Source organism: Saccoglossus kowalevskii, chromosome 2, assembly GCF_978046115.1.
Source record: "Saccoglossus kowalevskii chromosome 2, keSacKowa6.1, whole genome shotgun sequence".
Lineage (NCBI taxonomy): Eukaryota > Metazoa > Hemichordata > Enteropneusta > Harrimaniidae > Saccoglossus > Saccoglossus kowalevskii.
This window is the reverse complement of record NC_140642.1, coordinates 26,882,039-26,909,092: the sequence shown is the minus strand read 5'-3', so window position 1 is coordinate 26,909,092 and position 27,054 is coordinate 26,882,039. Positions and strand designations below refer to the sequence as shown.

The following is a 27,054-nucleotide window of genomic DNA, read 5'->3' as shown; positions in this document are numbered from 1 at the left end:
AATGCACATACATATTTGTGACATGATGTACCTTGTGTGTGTGAAGTTTGAACTTGATCAATCCAGACATGTCTCTGATACGGATCCAGAACTGAATTCTTTAAAACAAAATGGTCGCCAGTCGGCCATTTCGAACTTGATCCGAAAAAAAAAATGACGTGCATCAAGGTCCTATTATGTTTAATGTATGTACCAAATTTGAACGAAATCCGTCCATGCATAACTGAGATCCGGGTCCGGAATGGTGAAAATGTGCCATTTTGATGCATTTTCGGCCTTAAAATGGCCGCTATTCGGCTATCTTTAATCGGATCATGAAAAAAATGCATGTGCATATGTCCCATATAATGTGTGATGTATGAGTGAAGTTTGAACATAATCGGTCCATGCATGTTCGAGATACAGGTGATCACGGACGCACAGACGCACGGACGGACGCACACAGGGCAAAACATAAGTCCCCGTTTTCGGACTCCGTCCGAACGGGGACTAACAAAGGCTATTCATTTCACAGTGTCACCAATGCTTTGATCTGAAGTTGGTGATTGTCTATAGAGGGCACTATTTATAAGAATAGGGTATTGCTCAGTCTGGAGTTAAATACAACACTGTAAACCACTTGAGCACTTGGGTAAATAACAGAGATATGTTTAGAGTCAGACTAAAGAATAAAATTATGCAACTTTCACTGCCTTGTGAACTTTGCAAAATATAAGTGGGTTATAGTAGTTTCAACTCCACAAAATGTACCAAAGACTTATGCTACAGGTGTCCTTTTACAACTCCCCATAGACGACAATGCTACAGGTATCCTTGGCGACAATGCACAGGTCTCCGACTGCAACTCTCCATAGATGACAATGTACAGGTCTCCTACAACTCTCCATAGGCGACAATGTATACATCTCATACTACATCTCACCATAGGCGACGATGTACAGGCCTCCTTCTACATCTCCCCATAGATAAAAATGCACAGCTCTCCTCCTACAACTCTCTATATGCAATAATGTACTGGTTTCCTTCTACAACCCGCCATAGGTGACAATGTATAGGTCTCGTACAACTCTCCATAGAAAACAATGGACAGGTCTTGTACTACAACTCCCCATAGACAATGTAGAGATCTCTTACTACAACTCTCCATAGACAATGATGTACAGGTCTTCTACTACAACTCCCCATAGATGACAATGGACAGGTCTTGTAATAAAACCTTCATAGATGACAAGGTAGAGGGGATTAAATTTTGCCTATGTGACCCTGTGCCTCGATACAAACATCTAATTGTGGAGTACAACCTTATAACAAACATATGGGGAAAATATCATGCAATTGTGAGACATATATGTAAGGCAATGTTTATATTTGGCAGAATGTTTGTTTTATTGGCATTGTCATTTAGGAATATATCCCGAAATAATGTATACATTTCTTGCATTGCACCTACCCAGGATTTCAGTTGACGTCAGCCATGAAAAGTTTTGGTCTTAAACGCAGTGACCCTTTTTGTCAGACAAAAAAAAAAAATATGCTCAAAATTCTACATGTGTACTTGTAAAGTACAGTCACCTTCTACAGAATAAACTGAGTAATATCAATTCCCTATATAACAAGGAACTGCTTTAGTGAACTAATGAATTGATAACAAAAACCTTTCATGGTAGGTTAAATTTATATGTTTCATTTTCAACATTTACACATGTTTGTATCATGATTTGATCACATCCATTTCCAAATTAATCAACTATAATAAACTCAAACATCTAAAATGTTGTCCATTTCTCTTAACTACCAAAGTGGAATGTGAAGCAGTCCCATTGATATATGCAGTTATTTCAAAATTCGACATTATCGGCACCATTTAGAAAAGTCCTTCCACTTGCTCTGTCTCAGGGTCAAGGTCGATGTCGAAGAAGCAGGGTCTTGTGGGTAATCCAGGCATAGTGCTCATCTGTAGAAATGAAAAGTAATTATGCAAGTGAGGATTCAATCAAATTGTATGATACTGAGAACGGTACTTCATTTCCCCATGTGGTACCAATTAGATGAAGAAAACGTATCACAACAAAATACTTACTGTTCCAACAAGGGGAAAGAGAAATCCAGCACCCACGCTAGCACGCACATCTCTGATTGGAAGAATGAATCCAGTAGGTGCGCCTTTTCTGTCAGGTTGATGTGTCAGTGAGAGATGGGTCTTTGCCATGCATATGGGCAGATCACTGAAACCTTGTGCAGTATACAGATCAACTTTCTTCTGTGCTTCTTCCAATAATTCAATACCATCGGCGCCGTAGATCTTCTTAGCAATGATGGCGATCTTTTCAGCAATTGGTAACTGAAATAATACAATACATAATATATCAGCATTGAAAGCAATAATTCTGTCGTATACATACTGCCCTCTAGTGGAGACATTTGATTTTCTGTGTTTTGATGTTTTAGATCCTAGTGGACACTAATTTATAAAATAGACGGATTTGATTGTTCTGTACATATTCAAATGAGGTCTATTTACAACCATAAGATGTATTGTGGGGCATCAAAATAGTCCTTTCATTTGTTTTTAAAGTTCACTTTCTGTATAGCTCACACTTTGATATTTTATAGGTTAAAATTCTGGTGCAAATTTATGTCAATATGTGGAAACATGTGACTTTATTGAAGAATGGTTTGAGGTCTGCTAATCCATTTCTGATCTCCTTTCATTGTTGTACGTCAAAACGGCTTTACACTGTCTCACAAAATATTTGTTAAAATGTGGTTTATTGCTAATTCTAATTTATTAAATAATTTGAAAAAAATATTATACAAAATAATATGAATGATTTATTGAAGATCTGGTTTTTGTGACTGGAGAGACTAATGTTTTAAAATGTGATAGACCTCTGGAAATAGGCTACACTGAGATCTATAGTATTTTTTTTCAGTTTTATTATTTCTGACTTATATATTCATTATATGTAGTAGGAGCAACTGATCTAACCTCATGGCATGATGCCAAGCGCAGTTCGATTTCTCAACATAAGTAAACATTACAGATGTACCATGTAATACGTCCGACTCAACCATGAGTGCGGTTTAGACCATGATATTCATGATTTGCCTTATTCTAATTTAATGACAAATATTAATGCGTCTCACCTTGAGTTCATAAAGGAATTGAAAGTTAGATGGCTGTTCACAAGCTTTAATGACCGCTTCAGCCAAGTTCTTTGCACCTTTACCACCTTCCGCCCAATGAGTCGATATCACCGCATCAAAGGCGCCGTGTTCTTTACTCAAACGCTGGACTAATTCTAGTTCTGGTAGTGTGTCTGTACTGCAGGGTACCAATTACAAAGAATAAATACCGGTATTATATTCATTAATTTGTAAATTGTAAGCTTTGAAAGCAGTAACTCATCTTATTCTTTTTTCATTCATTCATTTGATCATTATGCAAACAAGCAGCCTGTCAGCTGAAACAGCTCCACTGTTAGCAATGCACATTTCAATTAAAGAACAGAAGATATCATTAGAAAATGAACAATATGTATAGTATCAAAGCAATCAGACTTGCTGTTTGAAACACAAAGTCGAAAATATCACTTTTTACCAAAAATAACAAAAATATTCACTTAAATTAGAGAATTAAAGATATCATCACGAAACGAACAAATCCAAGAGAGGCACACCCAGGGTACATATACACCAAGTATCAAAGCATTCAGGCTTGTAGTTTTCAAGAAGAAGTCGAAAAAGTAAAACATTGACACAGTCGCTGACGAACAATCACTCAGATGATAAGCTCCGCTCTTGTCGACAGCAGAGCTAATAAAAGCTCAAGGACTAATGGAGACAATTAAGTTGACAGTCATGAATCAGGGATGCATCATGGTGGAAGATTCCAAAATACAGAAAATACTACACATGATTGTAAACCAAACCAACCAACTATAATTCCACAAACAAATGAAGATTACAAACAAATCATGTTTATGAATTAAACAAATCCATAGTAACGGTAACTCTAGAGAGATACTTACGCGAATCCATTTACCGCTACAACAACCGGCACACCAAAATACGTAGCATTCTCAATTTGTTTCCTCAAGTTACTAAATCCTTTCTCAATCAATTCCAGATTCTCCTCTGTGTACTCCCTGGCTAGAGGTTGACCAGCTGTCACCTGAAACAGGCAACAATGCATGACAGTGTTACTCATTATATCAAATACTGATATGAAGTTACTAAAATTAAACAAAAACAATAATAAATACCACTGTTAAGGGTGAAAACAATAATAAAGTAATCTTTTTATGGAAGGAAAACAAGCTTGCAATCTAATTTTTCAAAATGTCGGGGCTTGAACTTAATTTGAAGAAAAGAGTATTGGAAAAGTATTAGGAAAATCTATATTTTTCAAAGGGCATCACAAGACAAGCTTTAAAGACATCAATGCAACTGCTTTCAACGCCTTGGTGAAAATCAAAGTGTTTAAAACTCGTGTGGTTTTTTTTATTAACAGTGGAAAAGTTTATATCTCTCTATTAAAATTACATGTTGATATATAATGTAGGTTATGCTACCGAGTAATAGTGGAGCAAAAAAATTAATGAAATAAGTAATGCCTTAAATTGGCTGCTATGGACATTATCGGCTACTAGATACACACCCAAATTATGGGTGTGATAATTTTTTTTTTTTAGAGAGGGGCCACCTAATCCCCATCATAAAGATCGATATTCATTGGTTGCATTTGAGCATTTTACCGTTCTCTGGTTGGTCATTACTACATCATACAAGCTACGCACTATACATAGTTAAAAACATAAACATTGCTACTGCAGAACTAATACTACTTTATTGTTTAATTATGACCAAACACTGAACATAATTTTGGCAATATTTTGAATTTATTTACTTGCATGTAAATATGCAACTTGTTTATCAGATTTCTAAATACTGGCAGCTATTAATATGTTAACATTAATTGATGTGTGTGCCTCACTACACATGTTCGCTGCTCTAACAACAATGATGATAAAACATAATGACCTACTGGCTGTGTGTCATATGTTATTTCATTAATAGAGACAATACATGTATATTTAATAACAGCAGCTGTGCACACACGCACATGTATAAAATGTAAACCAGTGTGTCGTCGGTCTATACTAAGCTTACTACGAGTAGACTTACCACTGGACCACCACCATGCATCTTGAGAGCTCTGACTGTGGCTACTAATACCACAGCATTTGGAACCAGGCCAGAATAACGGCATTTGATGTTAAAGAATTTTTCCATACCAATATCGGCGCCAAATCCGGCTTCAGTCACTGTTAATTGAAGCAATATAAGGAGTTATGCGAGTGAAAGAAGACTTGCTAGTCAGGAAATAATTACAAACAATTTCTGGGAAGAGGGTAAATTATTACAAAGTTAAACTAAATAGTGAATGATATTGAATGTTCCGACATGAACAACAAATATTTGGAGTAGAAAACCACAATCTACCAAGTGATCAATCTGTAAACAACATTTGTTAGTGCTATATAACCAACTCTAAAATCATCAAGAAGCATCATGAATTTTTGACCCCCAAAGTAACACTACTCACCTACGAAGCCTTCCTCTCCAACCAATTGCAGTGCTATCCTATCTGCTAGGATTGATGAGTTGCCGTGGGCGATGTTTGCAAACGGTCCCGCATGAACAAATACAGGATTACCCTGTGATGAAACAGACAATCATCTCTCAACGTCAACTTCATATGTAATTAAGTTCAGTAGACAAGTGTTAAATTACTACATGTACTACTTAGTATATGATAACTGGACACAATTGTTATTTCTTACCTCCAGTGTCTGCATAAGATTTGGTTTGATAGCATCCTTCATGAGTACAGTGAGGGCACCCCCAACTCCAATATCATCAGCAGTCACAGGATTGCCTTTATTGTCACTGGCAATAACCATCTTACCAAGTCTTTCGCGCATGTCTTTCAGATCCGTGGTTAATGCCAGTACGGCCATGATTTCACTGGCGACTGTTATGTCAAACTGGGTTTCACGAGTCTTGCCTTTTTCGGTGGGTGACTGTCCGATAGTAATCTTTCTCAAAAACCGATCATTTGTATCCATAACTACAAAAATTAAAAAAAAAGTTTGCAAAGTGGTGAAAATATAAAAACTGCTTTTGAACCATATGTAATATAGATCTCAATCCAGTGTTCTATGGGTAGAATTTTATGTTGCTAAAGCAAATCTACACCATACTCACCTCGCTGCCAAGTAATGGTGGATGTGTCAATATCTAATCTGGCAAATTTGTTGATTTCCTCTTCCGTGAGCTCATTGGGATCGGTCTTATCTATTCCTAGTTTCTGCAAAACACAAACAAAACCAGATGAAAAAAAACCCATTTCATTCTTTTTTTTTTCAGTTAAAAGCCAATCAATGTATCAATCAACCAGCAGTTTTTATCGATTACAATTTGACAAGAAGGAAATGATATCCTATGTATGCATGTCACGTGTTTTATAGTGTGTGAAGTTGGATAAATGCAGTCAACTAGTTGACTAGTTAACGCATAAAATCATTTACAATATTCACCATTTGCAAGATTCATTTGAACAAAATCTAATAAACTACAACAGCTATGGATGGCTTCAGCAGTACTGGTCAATGCTTTCACACTACATCACACAAAATGTTCCGTACGAGAAGAGCTATGGGTTTATACCTTCAATCGTTTAAACTGAATATTCGAGAATTCTCGCTTTCCTTTCTTTGATGGTACCAGTCTTCCATACAGCGCTTTATCAGACTGGGTAGATTCGTGGAACATTCTTGCATCAATGGCGGCTGCTAATAGATTATTAGCGGCCGTTACAGCGTGTATGTCACCAGTTAGATGTAGATTGAACTGAAAAATATACATACAGTGTATAAATGTTTTATGTTTCAATAAACCAATTATAACCTGAAATAGCTCTATGTTACTTTACAATTTTCATTATTTACTTTATGTGCTTGATCACATTATAGAACTGCTGGACGTCACCAAAACTTTATTACCAAGATTCAAATACATCCTAAGCACTGGATGTTTACATAGAGTGTGGAGGGAGAGAGAAGGCGGATTGGCATTAAATAATTGCTATTTGACAACTTACCTCTTCCATTGGAATAACTTGCGAGTATCCACCTCCTGCAGCTCCACCTTTAATACCAAACGTGGGTCCTTGCGATGGCTGACGTACACATGCAAAGACATTACGGTGCAATTCAGCTCCTAATGCTTGTGTCAACCCAATAGTTGTGGTGCTTTTACCCTCGCCTAGCGGGGTTGGTGTAATGCTACAAACACAGTTGTTTTACAGTCAGTTTACAACCTCAACACAGTATTACACACAAATATATTACCTCATGAAGTTAAAATTAAAAATAATGCTGAAACTTAGTTGCAATACATCATGTTTTTTCTATAATTTCTTTGTTAACTTGATCATAACTGGAATGCACATTATCAAAAGAACCATAATAAGGCTGAATGTATGAAGCACTCTCGTTTTGAAAACAACACCCCCCCCCCCCCCCGGAGTATAACATGTATATTGTATAATTAGACTGGACCGTCAACAATATTGCATAAATTAATGTCATGGCAGCATAGTGGCAATTTGTCTGCTTTTGATACACAAAGTATCAATAAAATTAAAAGAAATTGACTACATGATACATGTCGGTAACAGTTGACAATAAGTACTAAATCATTCCGATTTCATTACACATGGTAGTGATCATGACAATCCTTTCAATTAGAGATCAAGTATTCCCCCTTAAATATAAATCAATCACACTATTGCAATTTCATGGCAACATCTTCTTGACGATTCAATTTATTTTTTACACTTACCCGGTAACTACGACATACTTTCCATTTGGTTGGCCTTTCAGTCTATCCAACACTGACAAGGATATCTTGGCTTTGGTTTTCCCATAAAAATCAATCTCTTCAGGCAGTAAGTTCAGCTCCTTGGCTAGTTCTTGCACATGTTTTGGCATCTGGGACCTGGATACCGCAATGTCAGATGGTACAGGATCCTGAAGTTCCAGTGGCAGATATCGTATGTTCCATTGCACATTCTGAAGTGTAAAAACATGGTATTATTAGCAGGAAATGGCAACCACATTAAACTCATATTGTAATCAACGTAATAAGAAAACACACAAAATGCATATGTAAAATACAGCAGTAGTGAAAAACTGAAAGCAGCTCATGAGAGCAAACATTAAATGTCAGAATTCTGTGTGTGTTTGTAATTTATATATAAATTGCTTGCTGATGTTTTCATCAATAAAATAGTCTTTTGATAAAAGAAAACAGTTAAGTTATTTACATATTTCTTACAAATTTCAACAAGGACTTATAAAAAAAAAGGCATACAAGAGTCTCGTATGTAATAGTGATCACCATTGCAAAAGTTGGCTTGTGAAAGAAATAGTATTTGTTTTGTGGGTTTTTTTCTGGTGTACTAGTGGCTTCAGTGAGCATGTACAATGTTTCTTTAACATTTAACAATAACTTCATTCATTTCCTCGATCAAACTGTTCCATGATTACCAAAAAAAATTTCAATGACACATGGCACTCGCATTGAACTCACAAACCATATATTGTTATGACTGTTGTATATGCTTATCTTTATAAATCCTTGGTATTGGTTGCATGAATATTTAATTTCATTAGTTGTGCAACATATTATAATGTTTATATGTAAGTTTCTGTCAATGCTGATCAAATGAGAAATACATAAAACTAAATTTGATGTAGTCAGCATCTTTGTAACCATAACATAAATTGGATTAAATATTTATGCAAATTACCAACTTAGTATGCAAGCAAAATATATATATACACTTTGAACCTTGGCTGTGTCTTTTTTACACTTATTTTTTTATCACTGACAAAAAGCCACGTTTCAGGAGATACACACGGAAGCCAAAAACCTGCAGATGAAATTGAAACAGGCAAGCTGCAGCATGTGTTTGTTGAAATGGTTGAAAGGAAAAGCTGTTGTGATAAAAAGCACTTTACCTCGGATGGCAAATATAGTAATTACTAGATAAAAACATTTATCGTGTAGTTTGGTTCAGAACAATTGCTCAGTATTCCACCTTGGAACAACAGAGTCGGGGGTAAATGAGTCAAGGGCTTGCATGTCGTTTCCCATAAAACATCTTGTAAAACAATGTCTCATGTTTCATTATGTTACAAATATAAAACGCTGCTGAGTCACATGTTAGACCGACAGCATGACAATATTAATTGTCTAGACTTGCATGATTGGATACATGAACATGTCCAGTGCTCGGTTTATTCTAATGAGACTTTATGAACATCAAACAGTCTACCCTTGAAACACAGCAAAACCTGTCTGAACCAAACACCAATTGCTCTCAAAAAATTGTTCAGCTGGTTTTTAGAAGTTATTTCTAGAAAATATGTAAAAAGAGACTGGAAAGGGAGTATGGGTTTAGACAGGTTTACTAAAGTTACACAATGAAAAACACATTTTTTTTACAGTTACTTCACCAATTAACACACCATGTTGGATGGTAAAATACTTTTGATACATGCTAAGTAGACAAATTTACAAGTCTTCTCAAAGTTCATAAATATTTAGAAAGATTTTCTTGATCAACTAGCAGAAAAAAGGAAGTTTATCTTGACAATAGGAAGATGACTTCATGCCAATTACAAATGCAAAAAAAAAACACACAAAAATGTATTTCCGAGGTAAAGTGCCCAAAGAACACATGAAATGCATGCCAACGGGGAGAGTTGTATTAATAAGCAGGAGTAAATAAATAACAAATCACATACCCATTTATGTGTTTGTTTGTTGTTACTTCATTTTCCACTGTCTTGAGGTGGATTACTTAATCCATGCAGTAGCGAGAACAAACAATCTGCATTCGTTCCATAGCTTGTTTTTTTAGGATATAATCGTAGGAATTTGGCATTGAAGTCAGCTTACTAAATCACAGCACATGTGGTTGATATGATTTTTACATGGTTTGAAACCAAAATACAGGAAAGTTTTGAGTTTATGTTACAGTTTAAGATACTGTACATGTATAGGCTTATTCAATGACAAGCAAGCATACCACAAATGATCAAAATAGCAATTGACCAGTATCCAAGGCAACTTATATTATCCGCACAAATTCAAATAGTCCACCATTTAAATGGGGTACACTAATGACACCATAAAAACTGGTTATTGTCGTCACTTGGATACAACAATTACTGCACTAAGCAGCGAAACGTGATACACTAATAATTCATAATAAACGCATTTACAAATATTAATCTGATTTAAAAGCATTTATTTCAGTATATCAACCCGTTGTAAACACTACATATATTGTTAGTGTTTTGTAATTTGCATAGCTGTAATGGGCTTGTACATTGCAGTCAGGACCTCAACACAATACACTATCTAATAATACAGATAGTAATTCTGATAGCATTTATAGGTTTATGATATGCAAGGGTGTGATACGTGTTGAAGATATTACATGAATTGAAGTTAAACAACCTGCAAGATGATCACAAGAGAAACCAACATTTCTAGATATCCTAAAGCAAATTAGTGCGTCTGTGAATAAACTGGTTTGTGTTCATCTCAGATATTTTTTGAGTGTTTTTTGATTACTTGCAAAGCATGTAATACATGTGTTTTGAGTTTTTAATTACGCTGAAAATCTTGCTTGTTTTTGTTCACAAACTGAATTCACTACGTTCTGTCATAGACCTGTTTTCTAAGGTCTATGGTTCTGTGAGGTTTATTGGTTAGAACTACGTTTCGTTGATATGTACGAGAAGACAAAAATCCTGCTCTATGTGGCTCGTTTCTAGCACTCAAGGTTAAAAATCATGCTCCCAACAATGACAAAAATGATCCGCTCTATTGTCACCATGTTAGATGTATGGTATATGGATAAACCTTACCAAGTATCGTCTTTTCTAACATCTATCGTCCATGTAAGTACTCTTTTTTTCTTTTAGCAGAACAGCATGGTTGTACGACTTGTTTTAACCTCTCTCAGAACTACAGAAATTTAAATCCCATACGTGGGACCAATGATAACACCAAATGCAGGAACAGGGACTCCATGGCAACAGTAATGATCCATTTTACATGAATATTACATGTACATTATCCCAAGTTAATATCCCAACTACCAAGTTCACATGTATAAGTGTGTGAAATAAATGATCATTAGAAAACACTGTTTTACACGGAATGATCAAAGCCATTGTGTCACTCTGATTGTAATCTTAGGTCTCCAACATACAAGAAATTTTCATTGCAAGACATTGAAATTAATCGTGGCCGATTTGACAGATTTGTATTTTTGTGAGATCCTAGTGTTAATAAATATAGAATTCAAAGCATATAATTCTACCAGTATATCACATTTGTGATATTAATAGAGCATACATAGAGCAAATCTGATATTAGATTGCAAATATTCCTGGAAATCTAAAACAAATCCTCCATGAAATGCTGAGGTATACATACAGTAAAAATATGGAAAAAAAATTTCTAGTTTAAGAGAAGAAAGATGACAAAAATTGCCTTGAGTGTCACAGGATCGAGTGAAAAGCAATGAATTTATGATTTAAAATATGCGAAAATTTTGCTTTTCAATAAAACAAGTTTGGAAAGAAGAGTAAATTTAAATACATACATTTATGTGCTTATGGTTGAACTGAGTGTTAACAGGAATAACAATATTAATCCCTATACACTAGAGCCAATATGTGTTTGAAGTTAATTAATTTCATAATTATTGAGAAATATCACTGGATAATACAAATTTGCAGCTTATTTATAAAATCTTATTATTGAAACATCCTGATAATTTTTACAGTTTAAATTCATTTCATAGCTTTGTGTGATACCTCAATTTCTGCTGAAGGATTCGTATATTGGAAACACAAATTACAATTTCAAAAATTATTTGATAAATCCGGGTCATGCCATTCATTACTTTTGTCTAGTATTAGTAATACTATGGTTTAGTCAAAATCACACACATGTGCAAATATTAATCAAATCACCATCATCACATATAAATGACCTATTTTCTGAACGCAGTGTATATCTGTATTCACTTCAGGGAAAATTAACCTGCAAAGATTCTGGTATTGGAAAGGTGGAATGTTAGTTGATATTATTTAAATCACTCTATGAATAAAGTAAAATTTATAGGGAAAAATCCAATTAACATTTCGTACACACATAATCTAAGAACTATTTATGGGTAGGAAAAGTTCCCAGAGAATCGTAATACATGTTTGGCAAACTTAAAAAACAAATGTGCCGTGTTATTCTGACGATGCTGAAAATTATCAAAAAACATGCAAATTAAAAAACACCATGATAAAAATGTAATAATATCACATTTTATCAAAAATTCCTACAAACTAAATATAAATATGCTACATGCATAAATATACATTCTACAAATTTCGGCAATATATTTCTCAAAACGCATTTCCAAAGTAAACGACAAGCAATACATTTCTTGTATATTTTCAATAAAGAAATGGTGAATCTTAGACAACCATTATCAACATTATACTTCACGATTCAAAAACCTTTCATTTATACCAAGAATACCGATACTGGAATTCCTTGTAAACGTTACTACCACTAACTTAAGTACGGTACTTCCCTAGAACACACATAGTAGTTCACTGTCGAAAAATAATTCCACTCAGCTGCAGTAAAAGAGTTTTAAAATCCGAATTTAAAACAGATACAATCGACAAATAATTTGTGGACATTGAAATTTAAAATCCTTAGCTACATTTTTGCATATAAATTGAAAAGGCGTAATAAACAAAAGGATGTTGATTTAATCGTAAAATAAATTGAGGGCGATCAATACCGTGAAATGAACAATTATTCATTATTTACAGTGAATAGGGAATAGCAATTTACATAGAATAGAGACGACAAGCAAATGCATAAGCATTATGAATTAAAAGAGGAGACTCAATTCACATTCAACCTATTAACAAAACCAACAGAGAAAATCTTTTAAAATGGTATTCATCAATAAAATAACAATTAGTACAATTGATAATAAAATATTATTTGTAAATAATTATGTTAATATTATACAATCTCTTATAAAATACATTTCTATACATTAGATATTATAAACCATTGGTTAATTGATATATCTCAAGATATTGTAAATAATGACATCATAAAGCTGCATAGATGTGGAAGGTCGAGTACTTATAATGCACTGATTGGTGTATCAAGTTTTATCACTATAGAATATGACCTGAATTTGTGTAATTGCATCGCACTAAATAATATATTCTGGATGGAAAAATCTTGAGTAATAATAAAAACAGATCAAACAAATTCATAAAAATATCATGCACACAGAAAAACAAAATATTGTATGCTTAGATCTAAATGATTTGGTTTGGATATCATTCCTATAGCATTATCTGGACTAGTATGTGAAATATCTGAATATCTGAATTTATTGATTCATTTTTTAGGCAAATCAACAGACAAAGAGCCCAAATATAGATCTTGAATAAGGGAAAGTTCCGGACACCCTCCAGTAATTACCACCAGCTACTTGTTCCGACAAGGATGTTGTGATTTTATATGCACTGAAGACATGAACAGTACATCAACAGTTTTTACGTGTCCTCTGACTGGACGGCATATCCCCAACCTGGAATGCAGTGGCAAATGGGCTGAATGTACTACAGCAATCTCCATGATGCTGGATGAACACACTAATCATTAAACCACACATCAGATCAGAGTTGAGTGATTTAAGGGATATATTTAGGAAATTAAAAATTTCTCATTTCATTTTCTGCTTATCTGAATATATGATATATGGTGATTACTGCAGGATCACAGAAATTTATAACTGGGTATACATGTACATGTAAGACAAATTGCATATGCAGTATAAATAATATTTTTATACATTCATATTCAAATATATAATATTTATATACATGTACAATATTCAAATACAGTGTATTTAAAGCGCAGCGAGCATCACGCTACACCTGCACAGTTCCATAGGAACAAAGATTGCGCATTTGAATGTTTGTTGCCTTCATGCTCATCAACAATTTTGCCCAAGATGTTGCGACAAAAAACGCCCTTCAAATAGCTATGAATATTCAGATCATCAAATATGATTATGTTACATAATAGTCTCAAGACCCAAATAAGGCTTTAGGAATGATCTACATACACAAACTTCATTATAAAGCATATTCCTTCCACTGTGGCATCAACAACAATGGTGAGAGCATTTGTCGCACTGTTTCATTATAAACACACCAAAACAATTCTCCCCTGTCAACTTTTTATCCGTAATTACAGGATAAAAATGTACAATGATCAACAAACTAAAATTTCAATCTTCGAGCCCAATGTAAAAATCGTTGAGCACCAATTGGAGAAATGATTTTAGGTTTTGTGTGGTTACCAACCTGGTGTCTTTCCAGTACTCTTTTGGCACTGTCAAACGTGTTCTGTAACAGCATAGCAACAGTCATCGGGCCAACGCCACCGGGTACCGGTGTGATGTGAGATGCCACAGTTTTAACTTCAGGGAAATCAACATCACCAACCATACGTCTTCCACTTTTTCGTGTGGAATCTAATGAACAACAGAAGTTAGAGTTATAAAATATAAATGAAATAAAGCGACAATACGATGCAACTTAAGCTAATTACTATGCACAAATCTGTAACAAAACAAATTTCACCACGAAGCACGACATGTTTCTTAAAGGAAAACCTGTCACTCGCAGATATTGAACCAGGGAAACATGGGACACCATTGTTTATGTTTGTTACACTATTATTTTGTCTTTTGTTATCTATTGTAATTTTGCTGATTTACTTATTACATTCGGATGATAAAATACATTTCTTCACAGTTTCAAACACCCCAGGGAATGCATAGAGGCAGATAGGTGCGTACCTTCAACAAATCCAATACCGCAATCAATAACAACAGCTCCAGGTTTTACCCAGTCTTTCTTAACCATCAATGGTTTACCAGCAGCGACAATCAAAATATCAGCTTTTGAAGCCTAGCAACAAGAATGGGTGAAATAAAGTGATGTACTTGTCAAATATATTATACTAAAACCCAACATTTTTTTATGTATTGTAAGTTTATTTTTAATAGAAAATAAAAACATTGACTAATTAAATAGTGATGTGTTTCTCACCACTCCAGGAAGGTCATGAGTGTGACTATGACATGTGGTCACAGTGGCATGGTTCCAGAGCAAAAGATCAGACATAGGAGCACCAACAATCTTACTACGTCCAATCACGACGGCATTCTTACCATCCACATCAACACCTACAAACACAACATGAGATATAAACAAGGTGAATTCAGAAAACCAAATTAATCACTGTAGAATTTTACAATTTATATATATATTCCTAACTAGTAATAAATAACTAATAATGACATACCAGCTCTCTTTATTAATTCCAGGCACCCTCTAGGGGTGCATGGTATGAAACATCGCTTTATTTCGCCTCGTGCTAGTTTGCCAGCATTCTGTTCGTTTAATCTACAAAGCAATATACATATAGAATGAGCAACTATTATGAATACACCAAGACTCCCAAGACCACAACATCTTAACATCAGGAATCTGATATTATGAGTTTTGATATTCAATTGAAACAAATTTGAGTAAAAGATTCATATGTACATTGATTACAAAACAAAATTAAGTTGTATTAAATATAACACTATGATTCATCTTTTTTCTATCGACAGTTAACAACATCAGTCAAAGAATCTCGGGGTAATTGACATTCATAAAAAAAAATGGCTTCTAGATGGCCATTTTGAATTTAATCATGAAAATACACCAGGTATGTAAGAAATGACAGATTGACAAACAAAGTCTACTGTATTTACTTATTTAGAAGCACATCATTTATGGATGAATGCAAAAATTAAACAATTAGAAAAACTATTTGCCTCTATTTGATATGCAAGGTGTAAGGCAATTATTTGCATTCCATAACAAACAAATTATGAACAACAACAGCATTGTGTAAGCTAAAGTACAACATGGAATTCAGTAAAGATGAAATAGTTTTAGCTGTGGTAGATAATACTACTGGATTCTGCTGTAAATTCACCCTGGGCTGTTAAACGACAGTTTGGGTTTTTAAAACAATAAAATGGGTCCAATAAATATTTTGGCGTCATTTTTCAGACCTTTCAATCATTCCTGATGCCTAAAATAGTCTAATTTAAGTTTTATTGTAGTCATTGACGCTTATTCAAGAGAATGGGTAAGCTTTGTTTCAACAAGACATGAAATGTCACAGTCCCCGTTATTTGATTATAAAGTTGTACAAGGAACATCTGCAAACAGGTGAATAAATATGTACTCTATGTGGGTACAACTCATCATAAAGTGATTTCCGATGATCTAGTTTTGTACTGACAACTAAAAACTTCCACTGACCCATGTTCAGAATCTCAGAGTACACAAGTGCAACAAAACTATTTGTCATACATGTATACTTGCTCAAGAAACTGCATTCATAAATCTGAGTGAACCTTGATGTACATGACTTCTTTGTTAATCAGGTCTTAGTATATTACCAGGACCTGGGTTTGTTTCAACATCACCACTGGGCATCAGAATCATTCTCATGTTGTCAAATACAATTTTTTATTAATACAGTAAGGTTTATTATTTAAAATGTATTCATTGTACATAGAACAACATCTGTTAATTTAAACAATTGTAAAAGCTATGTTTTCAGAGCAAGTACATGTAATAATTAAGGAAGCCAGTAAAGGTTGGTCTGCTCATAACCTTCAATGGAGAAGTAACAATAATTGTTTGAAGTCTTTTTAGTGCAGTGATATTATTGCATTTCATCATTATTAATGGGTATAAAATACTGTAAGCCATTTAATTTTCACTTCTAGATATATTCAGGATTCTATGAAATTTCAATAAAGTCCCTGACACTCCATGTTGTAGGAACCCAGAAAAAATTGCCTTGCAAAATTAAAGCAGTTCACAGCACCACTGTAAAAAAAAAAAAAGTTTAAAATGAGTATTGTTAAAGATATACACATGTGGGTTCATAAGACATACCGGTATGTACCAATCTGAGCGGTTCTAGAGATTAGTATCACAAGATTTTACTCTCCGTGATTCAATATCAGCCCTATGTATAACGCTGTGTTGATCAGGCGAACTAATTGACAATGGCCCTACAGGTATCGCTATGCAATCACAGTAGTTTTGTATTCTTCTTGCATTTCGACCATGGAAAAATATTTGTTTTTGAGAGTGGCCGAATTATTAGAAGAAAAACAGAAACTATTTTTTTTTAGTATAAATTCTAGTAACTGAAATGCAGGATTGGTAAAGAACAAGACAATAAGCAAGACTGATAAACCTTCAGCGAGCACTCCTGAAATTTCAGATCATTGGTACCATGTTTTTGGATACATTCAATAAAATTGGGTTATTTATTTGATGTAACGAAACATGCATTCACAGCAGACGGAAATTCGTTTGAGATGTTACTGGATTTTTGTATTCAGTTTTCCATTTCAACCACCATCATCACTTAGTAAGCTGAGATCATGCATAAATGCACAGTGTAGTGCCACCAGAAAACCAATTGCTTGAGAATATTTTGCACCATTACACCATTTCAAATATTATATTAATTCACAGACAACAAAATAAAGATTTTCAATAACATATAAGTTTTCCCACAGTTTATGATTGTATGGCAATTACATGGCTTCACCAGTTTTACTCTGGAAGAAGTTGGAAACAGATAACAGGAAGGGGCTACATGGCTACATCTTTTTTTTTTGAATTTGAATCAAGCATGATTTTTAAATTTTTTTTTTTTTACAAATGTCTATTTCAGGGCAACAGAAACAAAAACAATAAATGTGTAGGTAGGCATTTTAACAATTGCACTATTAATATTGGATGAAAACGTCATTACCGATATAAATCATAATTCTGTTCAAATTAAAAATAAGATCACATTTAATTTAGTCAGTTTTCATAATTAAATACATAATAACATGTACTTATAAATTTGAATAAGGTTCAACGGCTTTTTCATTTAGTGCCAGTTTATACACCATAAAACTTCTGGTTTAGGTGTCACACTCAAAGAGTGAAAGGCCTTTGGTTTGGCATCGCGAAATGTTGGAATTGAATCCCCCCCAAAAATTCAGTAAAGTTTACGAAAAGTAAAGTATTTTCTAAAAGAAGTTTCGAATAAATACAAACACGAATACATTGCTTAGTTGTTAGTACCGGTAGCAAATGATCACGGTAGCACAATCTGGTCATTCTGTGTTTCGCAAGTGAATAACTTACTTGTTTTCGAAGTATTGCAATTGTTTATTATTATTCAGTAATGATTATAATACGCACAAAAAAATAATTCGTTGAATTTTTATGAATTGGAAGTAATATTCAACTTAGTTTCATCGTAAACGAATGATTTCGGTCGAATGTAAATGCGATGCGATGCGATGCGATGTCCGCCATGTTATTTCAGTACACGTGGTCATTTAAATATGTTAATGACGGCTCAGTGACCTCGTGGTGAACGCAACAGGGGATTCACCGATGTTTAGCAAGATCTTTATGCTTTGATTTTGACGGGGAAAACGGCAGGATTTTTTTTAAATCGAAAAATTAGTTGTTTTCAAAAAAATAAACTGAGCATTCAAAGAATAATTTAACATTGTTCACAGAAATAACAGCCCATTGTCGAAACGAAGCTTACCCATTCACGCTATTCACAATAAACATGATACTCTTGAATAGGTGTCAATGACTACGGTAAAATATAAATTAGACTCTTTTAGGCATCAGGAGTGAATGAAATATCCAAAACATTAAAAAAAAAAAACTGCCGAAAAAACGGGCGATTTCACGGTCCGTTCACAGACTGTGGTCCGTTGCAGACTGCTCGACCGACCGTCCATACACGTGTTGTCACTGTACATCCGCCATGTTGAATCGCACAAGATCGCCAAAATCTTCATTGCAACTAACAGTTCAATGCTCACAACATAAAAAATACGAATATAATCATAGGCAACCTGCTATTATATAATGAATAAATTGATCGACACAGGGAAATTCTCCCCCCCCCCCCCCCCGAGTTGTGAATATTTCGGAAATCGCTACACAAGCAAAAGACCGGAAAACGATTTACCGGTACTTGAAAACTATGTCCTCGTGAATTAATCGTTCGTGTACAATAATTTGACAGGGTATACAATTCACAAACTAGTTTCGTAGATTAGAGACAATTGTTTGCTTTTTTTGGTTTTTCACAAGAATATAAAGCTGGCAATCATCATAATATTCACGTCCGTACGTCACGAAATGTACACCAATCGTACCCCAATAAACTGGAAAACTTACCTTTGCAAACACGTCTCTTATGCCGCCTTCTTGAAGTTCTTGAAATCAAATAAAGTTACTAGTTCTTCTAGTAACGAGTGAATGAGACCACTGAGCCAAACAGAATACATGTATAAACAGTACTATAATAAATTGCACGCAATGGAGAAATCACGTGCCGTAATAACAGCAGCCTTACTCACAGATCTAATCTACTGTAAAATATTTGATTTCAGCTGGAATTATCATTCGCTGAAAAGACTTTTTCTGGGTGTTTTGTATTGAATTTATTTTCATTGATTTTTGACAAGTTGACTGTAAAATATAAGAAAAGGGTATATTCGCTGGATTTTATTTTAACTGAAACATTCCTTCAGCGAAAATAGCAAAAAAATGTTGCAAGCAAAAATAAAGTATTTTACAGTAATTAATTTATTCTGAGCATGCGCAGACGTTTTGTCAATGTTGCCGGGAGAGGCAATTTTTGATAAAATCGTGAAAAAGACCCACTTGGGATTTTCAGATCTGGAAAAAAAAATTACGTGCATACTCGGAGGGGACATGTTCATCAACCTGCCAAGTTTCACTGATATCTGCTGTAGAATTTCTGAGAAAATGTTGGAGACGGAATTATGGACATAACCTGAATTAGTAGTCCCCTTTTCAGGCTGCGCCTGAACGGGGACTAACAATGAGCTGTAAACAATGTTAAATTATTCTTCAAATGCTCAGTTTATCTTTTGAAAAAAACTAATTTTTTGATTTAAAAAAAAATCTTGCTCTCACGTTACTAATAAAATTTTTAAAAAAAAATAATTTTATTTAGTATGAAATTTTAGGCTATCTACTTTTTAATTCAGCTTCTGCAATAGTTTCTTTTGTCTTTGGTGGTCAAACTGCCGGCGTTGAACATTGACGTAGGTGGATTTTTCAATGAAAAAAGAAGTCCTAAAAAAAAAACAGTCGTGAAATAGCCCAGGGCGATTGTTTGGATGGGCGAATTTACGGCAGAATCCGGTATAATGTATTTCTTAGCTAAATAAATACTAATTTAGTCAAATTACAAACAGGGAGAAGATTATCAGGAACCAGATTTAACCAGTTATAAGGCACTATAAATACAATGTACTTGTATTAGAATTAATCCCGTTGAATTTAATGCACAGCTATATGTTTATACCTATACTCGCACACAAACATAGGATGTACGGCTATACCCCGATAATATTAAAACCCATCTAGGGGCAATGTTCATTATGAGGTTTTTTCATAGAAATCTACCCGATATAAGTGTATTTAGTCATTACCCAAAGATTTTCCTCTACTATATGTATTAAGTAGACAATGATAATCATCTAATTCTTACCCATCCACATCTTTCAATGGTGACACGGCATTCGTAATGGTATCAACATCAATTTTATTGTCAGACTCCAGCGGTAACTGAACTATCATACCATGGAATTCGCTATCACGATTGATTTTGTCAATTTGTGCTAATAACTGGAAGAATACGTATACAAATATTATTATTAAATGTGAGGTATTTTCACGACTGCTGCCACTTTGTTTGGTTTTTGCCATGCCATGAAGACATCACTACCTTTGATGAAATCACAATTATAGATCAATTTAGAAATAGAATTTTTACCTGGGCTTGATTTGTTGACTTTGGCAGTTTGAAGTGTTCAGCTTTCATTCCAATCTACAATATGAACAAATAGTTTTTAATTCAAATTCAATATCACTTAATAACTCTTTTCAGCCAATGAGAATTTACTAAATGCTGATCACAGTTCTGACATTACACATCCCACAGTTGTAAAAAGGATCAATGACAAACTGAAAAAAAAGATACAACTTATGAACTGAAACTCAGATTCCAATAGAACTGAATTAGTTTGCATACATGATACACAGAATCACATCACCTCACCTCTGTTTCTGCAAGATTTATTTTTAAAGTGATTACAATAGCGCAAACCAAACTCGTACCTATAAGGTACTGGCTGTGATAACTGCAGAAGAAATTAAATAAACCAGGCACACAAGCCACAATTATCAAATGATAATTCTCTCCTAAAAATTATCATGAGTTGCACAAAACATGAAAATCTCACCTCCTCTGCAGACTTGATTTTATTCCTGACGTATACATTGGAATCATCTCGGTCACCAACCTGGAGTAATGTAACATAACACACTGATAAATAATATACAGGCAATAAAACACAACCTTATTCTATTACTTTTACTCATTTCTACACAAACCCAAATTCTGAAAAAATCCAGTCATTAACCAAGTACAAGTACAAAGGAATGCTACAGAATGTATTTTACCTGCACAATTGCTAATCCAGGTTTGAATGATGATACAGACTCTCGAATTTTCGCAATCTGTTCTTTCAGTTCATTTCGTAAATCTCTGAAATGCAAAGAAAATCACTGATATTAAGTAATACTAGAATATCAATTTTTCACGAAAAGATGAATACACCAGTAAGATCTGAAGTTTATTTTACTTTACAAGAATAAGATTTAATTTTTGTTGTTGTACTTATCAGTAAAACTAATAAATTAATTACTTAAAAATTGAAACGCGAAATGTGTACATGCTGCCCTCTATTTGACACAGTTTAATCTCCAGTAATCAGCGTGACCCACAAACTCTTTTATTCATTATGCAAAGAAGAACTGTGGACAGTAAGGTGATAACTGTCTTATCAGCCAATAAGTTACATAGTTCACTCAACCCCAAGCAAAATTTGCAATTCGTAAAATCGCCAGAAACTGGAGAATATATAAAAAAAACAGTAAAAATGCATAGTAAGAAAATATTTAAATGCATAAACACAGACTGTTTAGTTTCATCATATGCAAGTTACAAGTTCAACAACAGTAAACTAAACACTAACTGAAAATGCAAATAATTCGACACCTGCCACTCACAGTTCTACAAGGACATTATGACCTTTACAAATAAACATCTAACTGACAGCATACTGTAAAACATTAAATTTCCCCAGCAAGAAGGTTCATGAGGCAATGAGAACTGGTATGACTGCATTTAACAGAATCTTAACTTTAAATTGTCACTGTAGAAAGATTTTGCATTTCTTCACAAGTTATGATTTGCATGAAAATTATCAGAAAATTAATGCTGTTTACTGCATATTTAGTGTATACCTTACCAAATCACTTAACAACTTACAAATGAACTATTTTTTTTAGTAATATTCAAAATGCAACAAGTGGTAAGTATAAATTTGTTGGGGGGGGGGGGGTCATAAGGTCATTAAATATAGGTCGCAGGGTGACAAACTAAACCAGGGTTGTGGGTCAGCAGTTGCAGCTTACAATAATTCAAGTTGATCACATGGAAATAGTTATTATTTAGTTTATACAGAATAGTTATTTTCTATGTGACCATGGTAACAAGAGTTCTAGATGTTTACAGCAAATGAATGTAATTGTCCATTGACCACTGTTGGAACCATTTTTGCTGATTCAGAGATTTTGTGCATGCTATGAACACGAGTCACAGATTGTGCAGGGGCATGTAGATTGCCTTCAGTAGTACTAATAACAAGTGACTTAAAAACACACACAATTTGAAAAACAAACGAGAAAATTCGATAACTTTAATATTCATAACGTTCTATTGTCACATAAGATGCAATTACATTTTCCATTTTTATTTTTTGTTTGATTTGTTCATTACTTGATACACTAAATAACAATGTTTTAATGACATAATATTGACAATCATGTCCATGTTCACGTGGTGCTACGCGATTAAATAATACTGGGAGATTTTCGTTACTACTGGTATAATACCGTCCACCGTGCGAACTTCCCGCTCGTTGTGGACTATTATAATTCATAACCAATGCATGCATTGATTCTCGTCAAATAAAATAACTTGTCCTTACCCTGCTGTTTTCTTTCCGTCAATAAGTTTCGCAGTAACTTCCTCGGACATGACTGGTTAAGGGGACTCCACAGAATATTCAAATATAAAGCTAAACTTATCCCTGCTTGCGTAGCTGGATGACAGACGCCACTAAACTAAACTAAACTGGTTCGTAAAACGTGCAGTCGATGACCTTTGGCAACCATCCATCATCAGTCAGGTGACCATCTCCAGCTTCCCATCATGCAATACGCAAACTGTTGCCTTTGCGCAGCCGTACAACTTTTGTCCGCCATTTTCAAATTTGTCGAATTTTAGAGAAAGATGTGAAATATGAGAATATGAGTATATAAGTTATCCTGACTATATTTTCCGTTACTCTGTCAAGAAAAGAGGTAAGTGAATGTTTCATGCCAAAGTTAACGGGTACCCCATGTGATCGGACTAAATTTTGTACTTAAAGTAAATTACTTTTGTGATGTGACTTTGTGTAAATTAAATTTTCTGTTTATTTGCTTTCGTAAACGTCTGCAAGATTATGTGGGTTGATTGCGGATCGTATTATTCGGATCTATACGGTTTCTATCAAGCCTCCATCTGCTCATTGTCAATTAATTGTACATTAATTTCCACAAGTAACAAATCACGCCGGCAATTTTACCCCTCAGTGTCTGTTAGCTTTTTTCTCCGAATCCAAACCGCCAACATCACAACAAATGATGGAAGGGGGAGTCATTTGCATTCTGATCTCCGCGCCTGCTGCTTCATAACAATGTTTTTACTTTGTCTTTAGTTTCTGATTTCCACAACCAAGAGTACGTACCTAATTAATATTAAGATTTTTTAATTTTTTTTTTTTCGAGTGTCAAACTGCAAATAGTGGAAAGGGATGCAATTTCAGACAAACGCAAAAAATGTTAAGCCAACTAAAAAGTTCACGATTTATTAACTGTAAAAGCCACTCTCCTTAAAAAATTTACCACGTAATTATTTGGCAGATCAATTATAATTTATTATTCGTACCATCAGCTTCAAAAATGTCAATTAATGAACAAATATCATTCACAAACCACAGGCGCTCGGAACGTTTCTTGGATAATAAAAAGTGACCTAAAGTAGGATCGGCATAGTTAGTCAGTCGCCGGTACATTCCCATACCAGTCATATAAAAACTCAAGCATGAAATCGGTAGAAACTATCGATCGACTTATATTACCTTTATTCAAACTAAAACTGGTTCCTATCGTTTCAGTCATTCTTTGAACGATTATGTTTAAATAAATATTGCTACACTACAGCAAGTTATGATCAACATTGTCGGTAAATGTACAGCAATTGCTTCCAATGTTGTTGAAGTTGTTTTGCTACAATAAAGTTTGTTTTGATACATTTGCGATGCACCCAGACTTCTAGTCGCCATCATTGGACCCACAATGCATTTCAACTCATACCTGATCGGACTGACAGTCATGGCGGAATACTTATTCAAAGTAGAGTTTGTTGATTATCTGGATACAAGAATTATACCAATATATATATATATCACAAGCTGAGTTTCATAGTGATGACTTTGATTACAACAGTTTTATCGACCGCCCTATTAGTGAGACACCATTTTTACCATCATTTTCGCGTTCATATTATAGACGAAGAAAATCAGAAATTGGATTTACGAACAAACCATCGATTCAAACAGTTGGTCATCGACAACTACACCAGGAGGCATAATAAAGGCAAAACTATTTATTCTGGATGGGTCATCACCTATGATGAAACAGAATGAAAACCAACCGTGGGAACCGACTGCTGGCTTATCTACTGAAGCCGATAAAAAATCAAAGCGGATAAAACTAGACTTTCAGACTTTCACTTGGACACACACGCGGTTGCTAGAGACCCGAGCATGCGCACTTCCCAAACATCAAAATGCGATATAACATAACTTACTTATCGTGGAATAAACATCGGTTATATCAATAATAAGACCTCCATTAATGCCTCTGTTATTTAATGTTACACTGTAGCCTCGTTATAACGAACTCTTTGGGAGACATATAATTAGTTTGTTATAGTGAAATGTTCACTATATTGAAGCACATAATACATTGGGTTTGTTGTAAGCGGGGGACGTGTTATGTGTTCATTATATCAGGAAATTTGTTATAAAGGTGTTCATTATATTGAGGTTACAGTGTATTACTTTGTTTTGATATAAGATGCAAGTAAAATTTGACTTTAAAGTAACAAATGTTTTTGACCATCAGATCGCTTTGATAACAAACACAGGCCAGCCATGATGCTGTAATGCATTAGTTAGCTAGCATGTTTCCCTTGACCTGATAGTTTTCCTTATTGAGTTGATCATAAAGATTGCATTGTAGCATGACAGGCATGGCATGGTTTATCGGAACATATGATTATCATTTTTTTAAAGGTGAAGGAAGTGTTGAAAGAAGAGTTTTGACATTCACGAAGATAACAGTTAAAATGTATTTTACACACTACACAATAAACATATGTTGCTTTTTTTTGAGCGCAAACAGATCGTGACCTCCACTTTGACCATGATATATCGAGGAGGAAGGGATTTTCACAGAATTTTAGCTTTCAAGTTAGGGACTTTGTTCAAACAATGATGTGCTAACTTCACAAAATTGGCTAGTATTGTTTATAAGCCAATTCCATGTCGTGGGACGAGGTCCATTGTTTACACATTCTAATCCATGACTTGCAAGATATGTGCCAGTCTTGTTCGGGATAGTTTCCGTGGTGGTTGCTTATTCTGAGTGCCTGACCTGAACACTGCTGACTTGGGTGGCGAGATTCCTGCCTTTCATGCTGTGATACATCATAACATGTGGTATATATCTTTTGGGGCTGGATTTCTGTCTTTGGGGAGGCATTACATTTATTGAGCATGACAGAAATTGTATCCTGTTCCACTATTTAGTGTTATGGTTTCTTGATCACCTAACAATGGACAAGATAACCAAAAAAAGTAATACAGAAAAATCAAGAAAGCTACAACACTGTGATTGGCAAGCATGGTACTAATCACCCTCCATTGAGCGAAGTACTTGTGTAGTACAGCATGTTCAATCCCTACCTTGTTTACATTACGTCGTTTCATGATAGCCGTTTCAATTTTCAAATAATTTAAAACGTACATGGGTTTCACTATACCCTGCAGAGTCAGCCATTTTTTTTTTTTTATAATTTTCTTCTTTATTTGTGTAGAGTTAATTACATAATACATCTGTCTAACAAGTTGGAAAGTTTCATAATGTCAGATACGGAAACCTTAGGGTAAGTAATGATACATAATCAGTAATAATACCTGATCAGTAAGCATATAGCTTGTAGTAAAACAAGAATCATAGTGGCACTGCAAAAGTCAAAATTGTTAATGAAAAGTATATTTATGAGCTAAATTGCACATCCATTTCATTCATGGATCAGCTTATGCAATGTAGTGAATTTTGATACTTCCATGTTTTTTTGGAAAGAAGGACACATAGTGTTGTGCTTTACCAATCTCACAACTAGACAAAATTGGTGTACAAATATTACAATGTAATAATTGGCACCTATAAAACAGTTTTCTTCAATTTGTCCTTTAGAAAG

General features: G+C 34.4%; 1 protein-coding gene and 1 long non-coding RNA gene across 2 annotated transcripts; one reads left to right on the top strand and one right to left on the bottom strand.

Moving 5' to 3' along the window:
• Nucleotides 1-1,361: 1,361 nt before the first annotated feature.
• On the bottom strand, nucleotides 1,362-23,678 carry LOC100366866 (C-1-tetrahydrofolate synthase, cytoplasmic-like). Its single transcript, XM_002736986.3, has 20 exons — nucleotides 23,450-23,678; nucleotides 21,858-21,942; nucleotides 21,638-21,697; nucleotides 21,169-21,222; nucleotides 20,884-21,020; nucleotides 15,559-15,659; nucleotides 15,303-15,439; nucleotides 15,050-15,161; nucleotides 14,553-14,722; nucleotides 7,909-8,138; nucleotides 7,166-7,349; nucleotides 6,733-6,915; nucleotides 6,271-6,373; nucleotides 5,847-6,133; nucleotides 5,609-5,720; nucleotides 5,188-5,327; nucleotides 4,032-4,174; nucleotides 3,148-3,325; nucleotides 2,081-2,341; nucleotides 1,362-1,954 (listed from the first exon to the last, which is right to left on the bottom strand). Exons 1-20 carry the CDS (start codon nucleotides 23,497-23,499, stop codon nucleotides 1,865-1,867), a joined length of 2,817 nt encoding a protein of 938 aa, XP_002737032.1. The 5' UTR covers nucleotides 23,500-23,678; the 3' UTR covers nucleotides 1,362-1,864.
• Nucleotides 23,655-26,736, top strand: LOC146748626 (uncharacterized). Its single transcript, XR_014927434.1, has 2 exons — nucleotides 23,655-23,825; nucleotides 26,668-26,736. It is a non-coding gene; the product is annotated as an uncharacterized LOC146748626 (long non-coding RNA).
• Nucleotides 26,737-27,054: the final 318 nt, after the last annotated feature.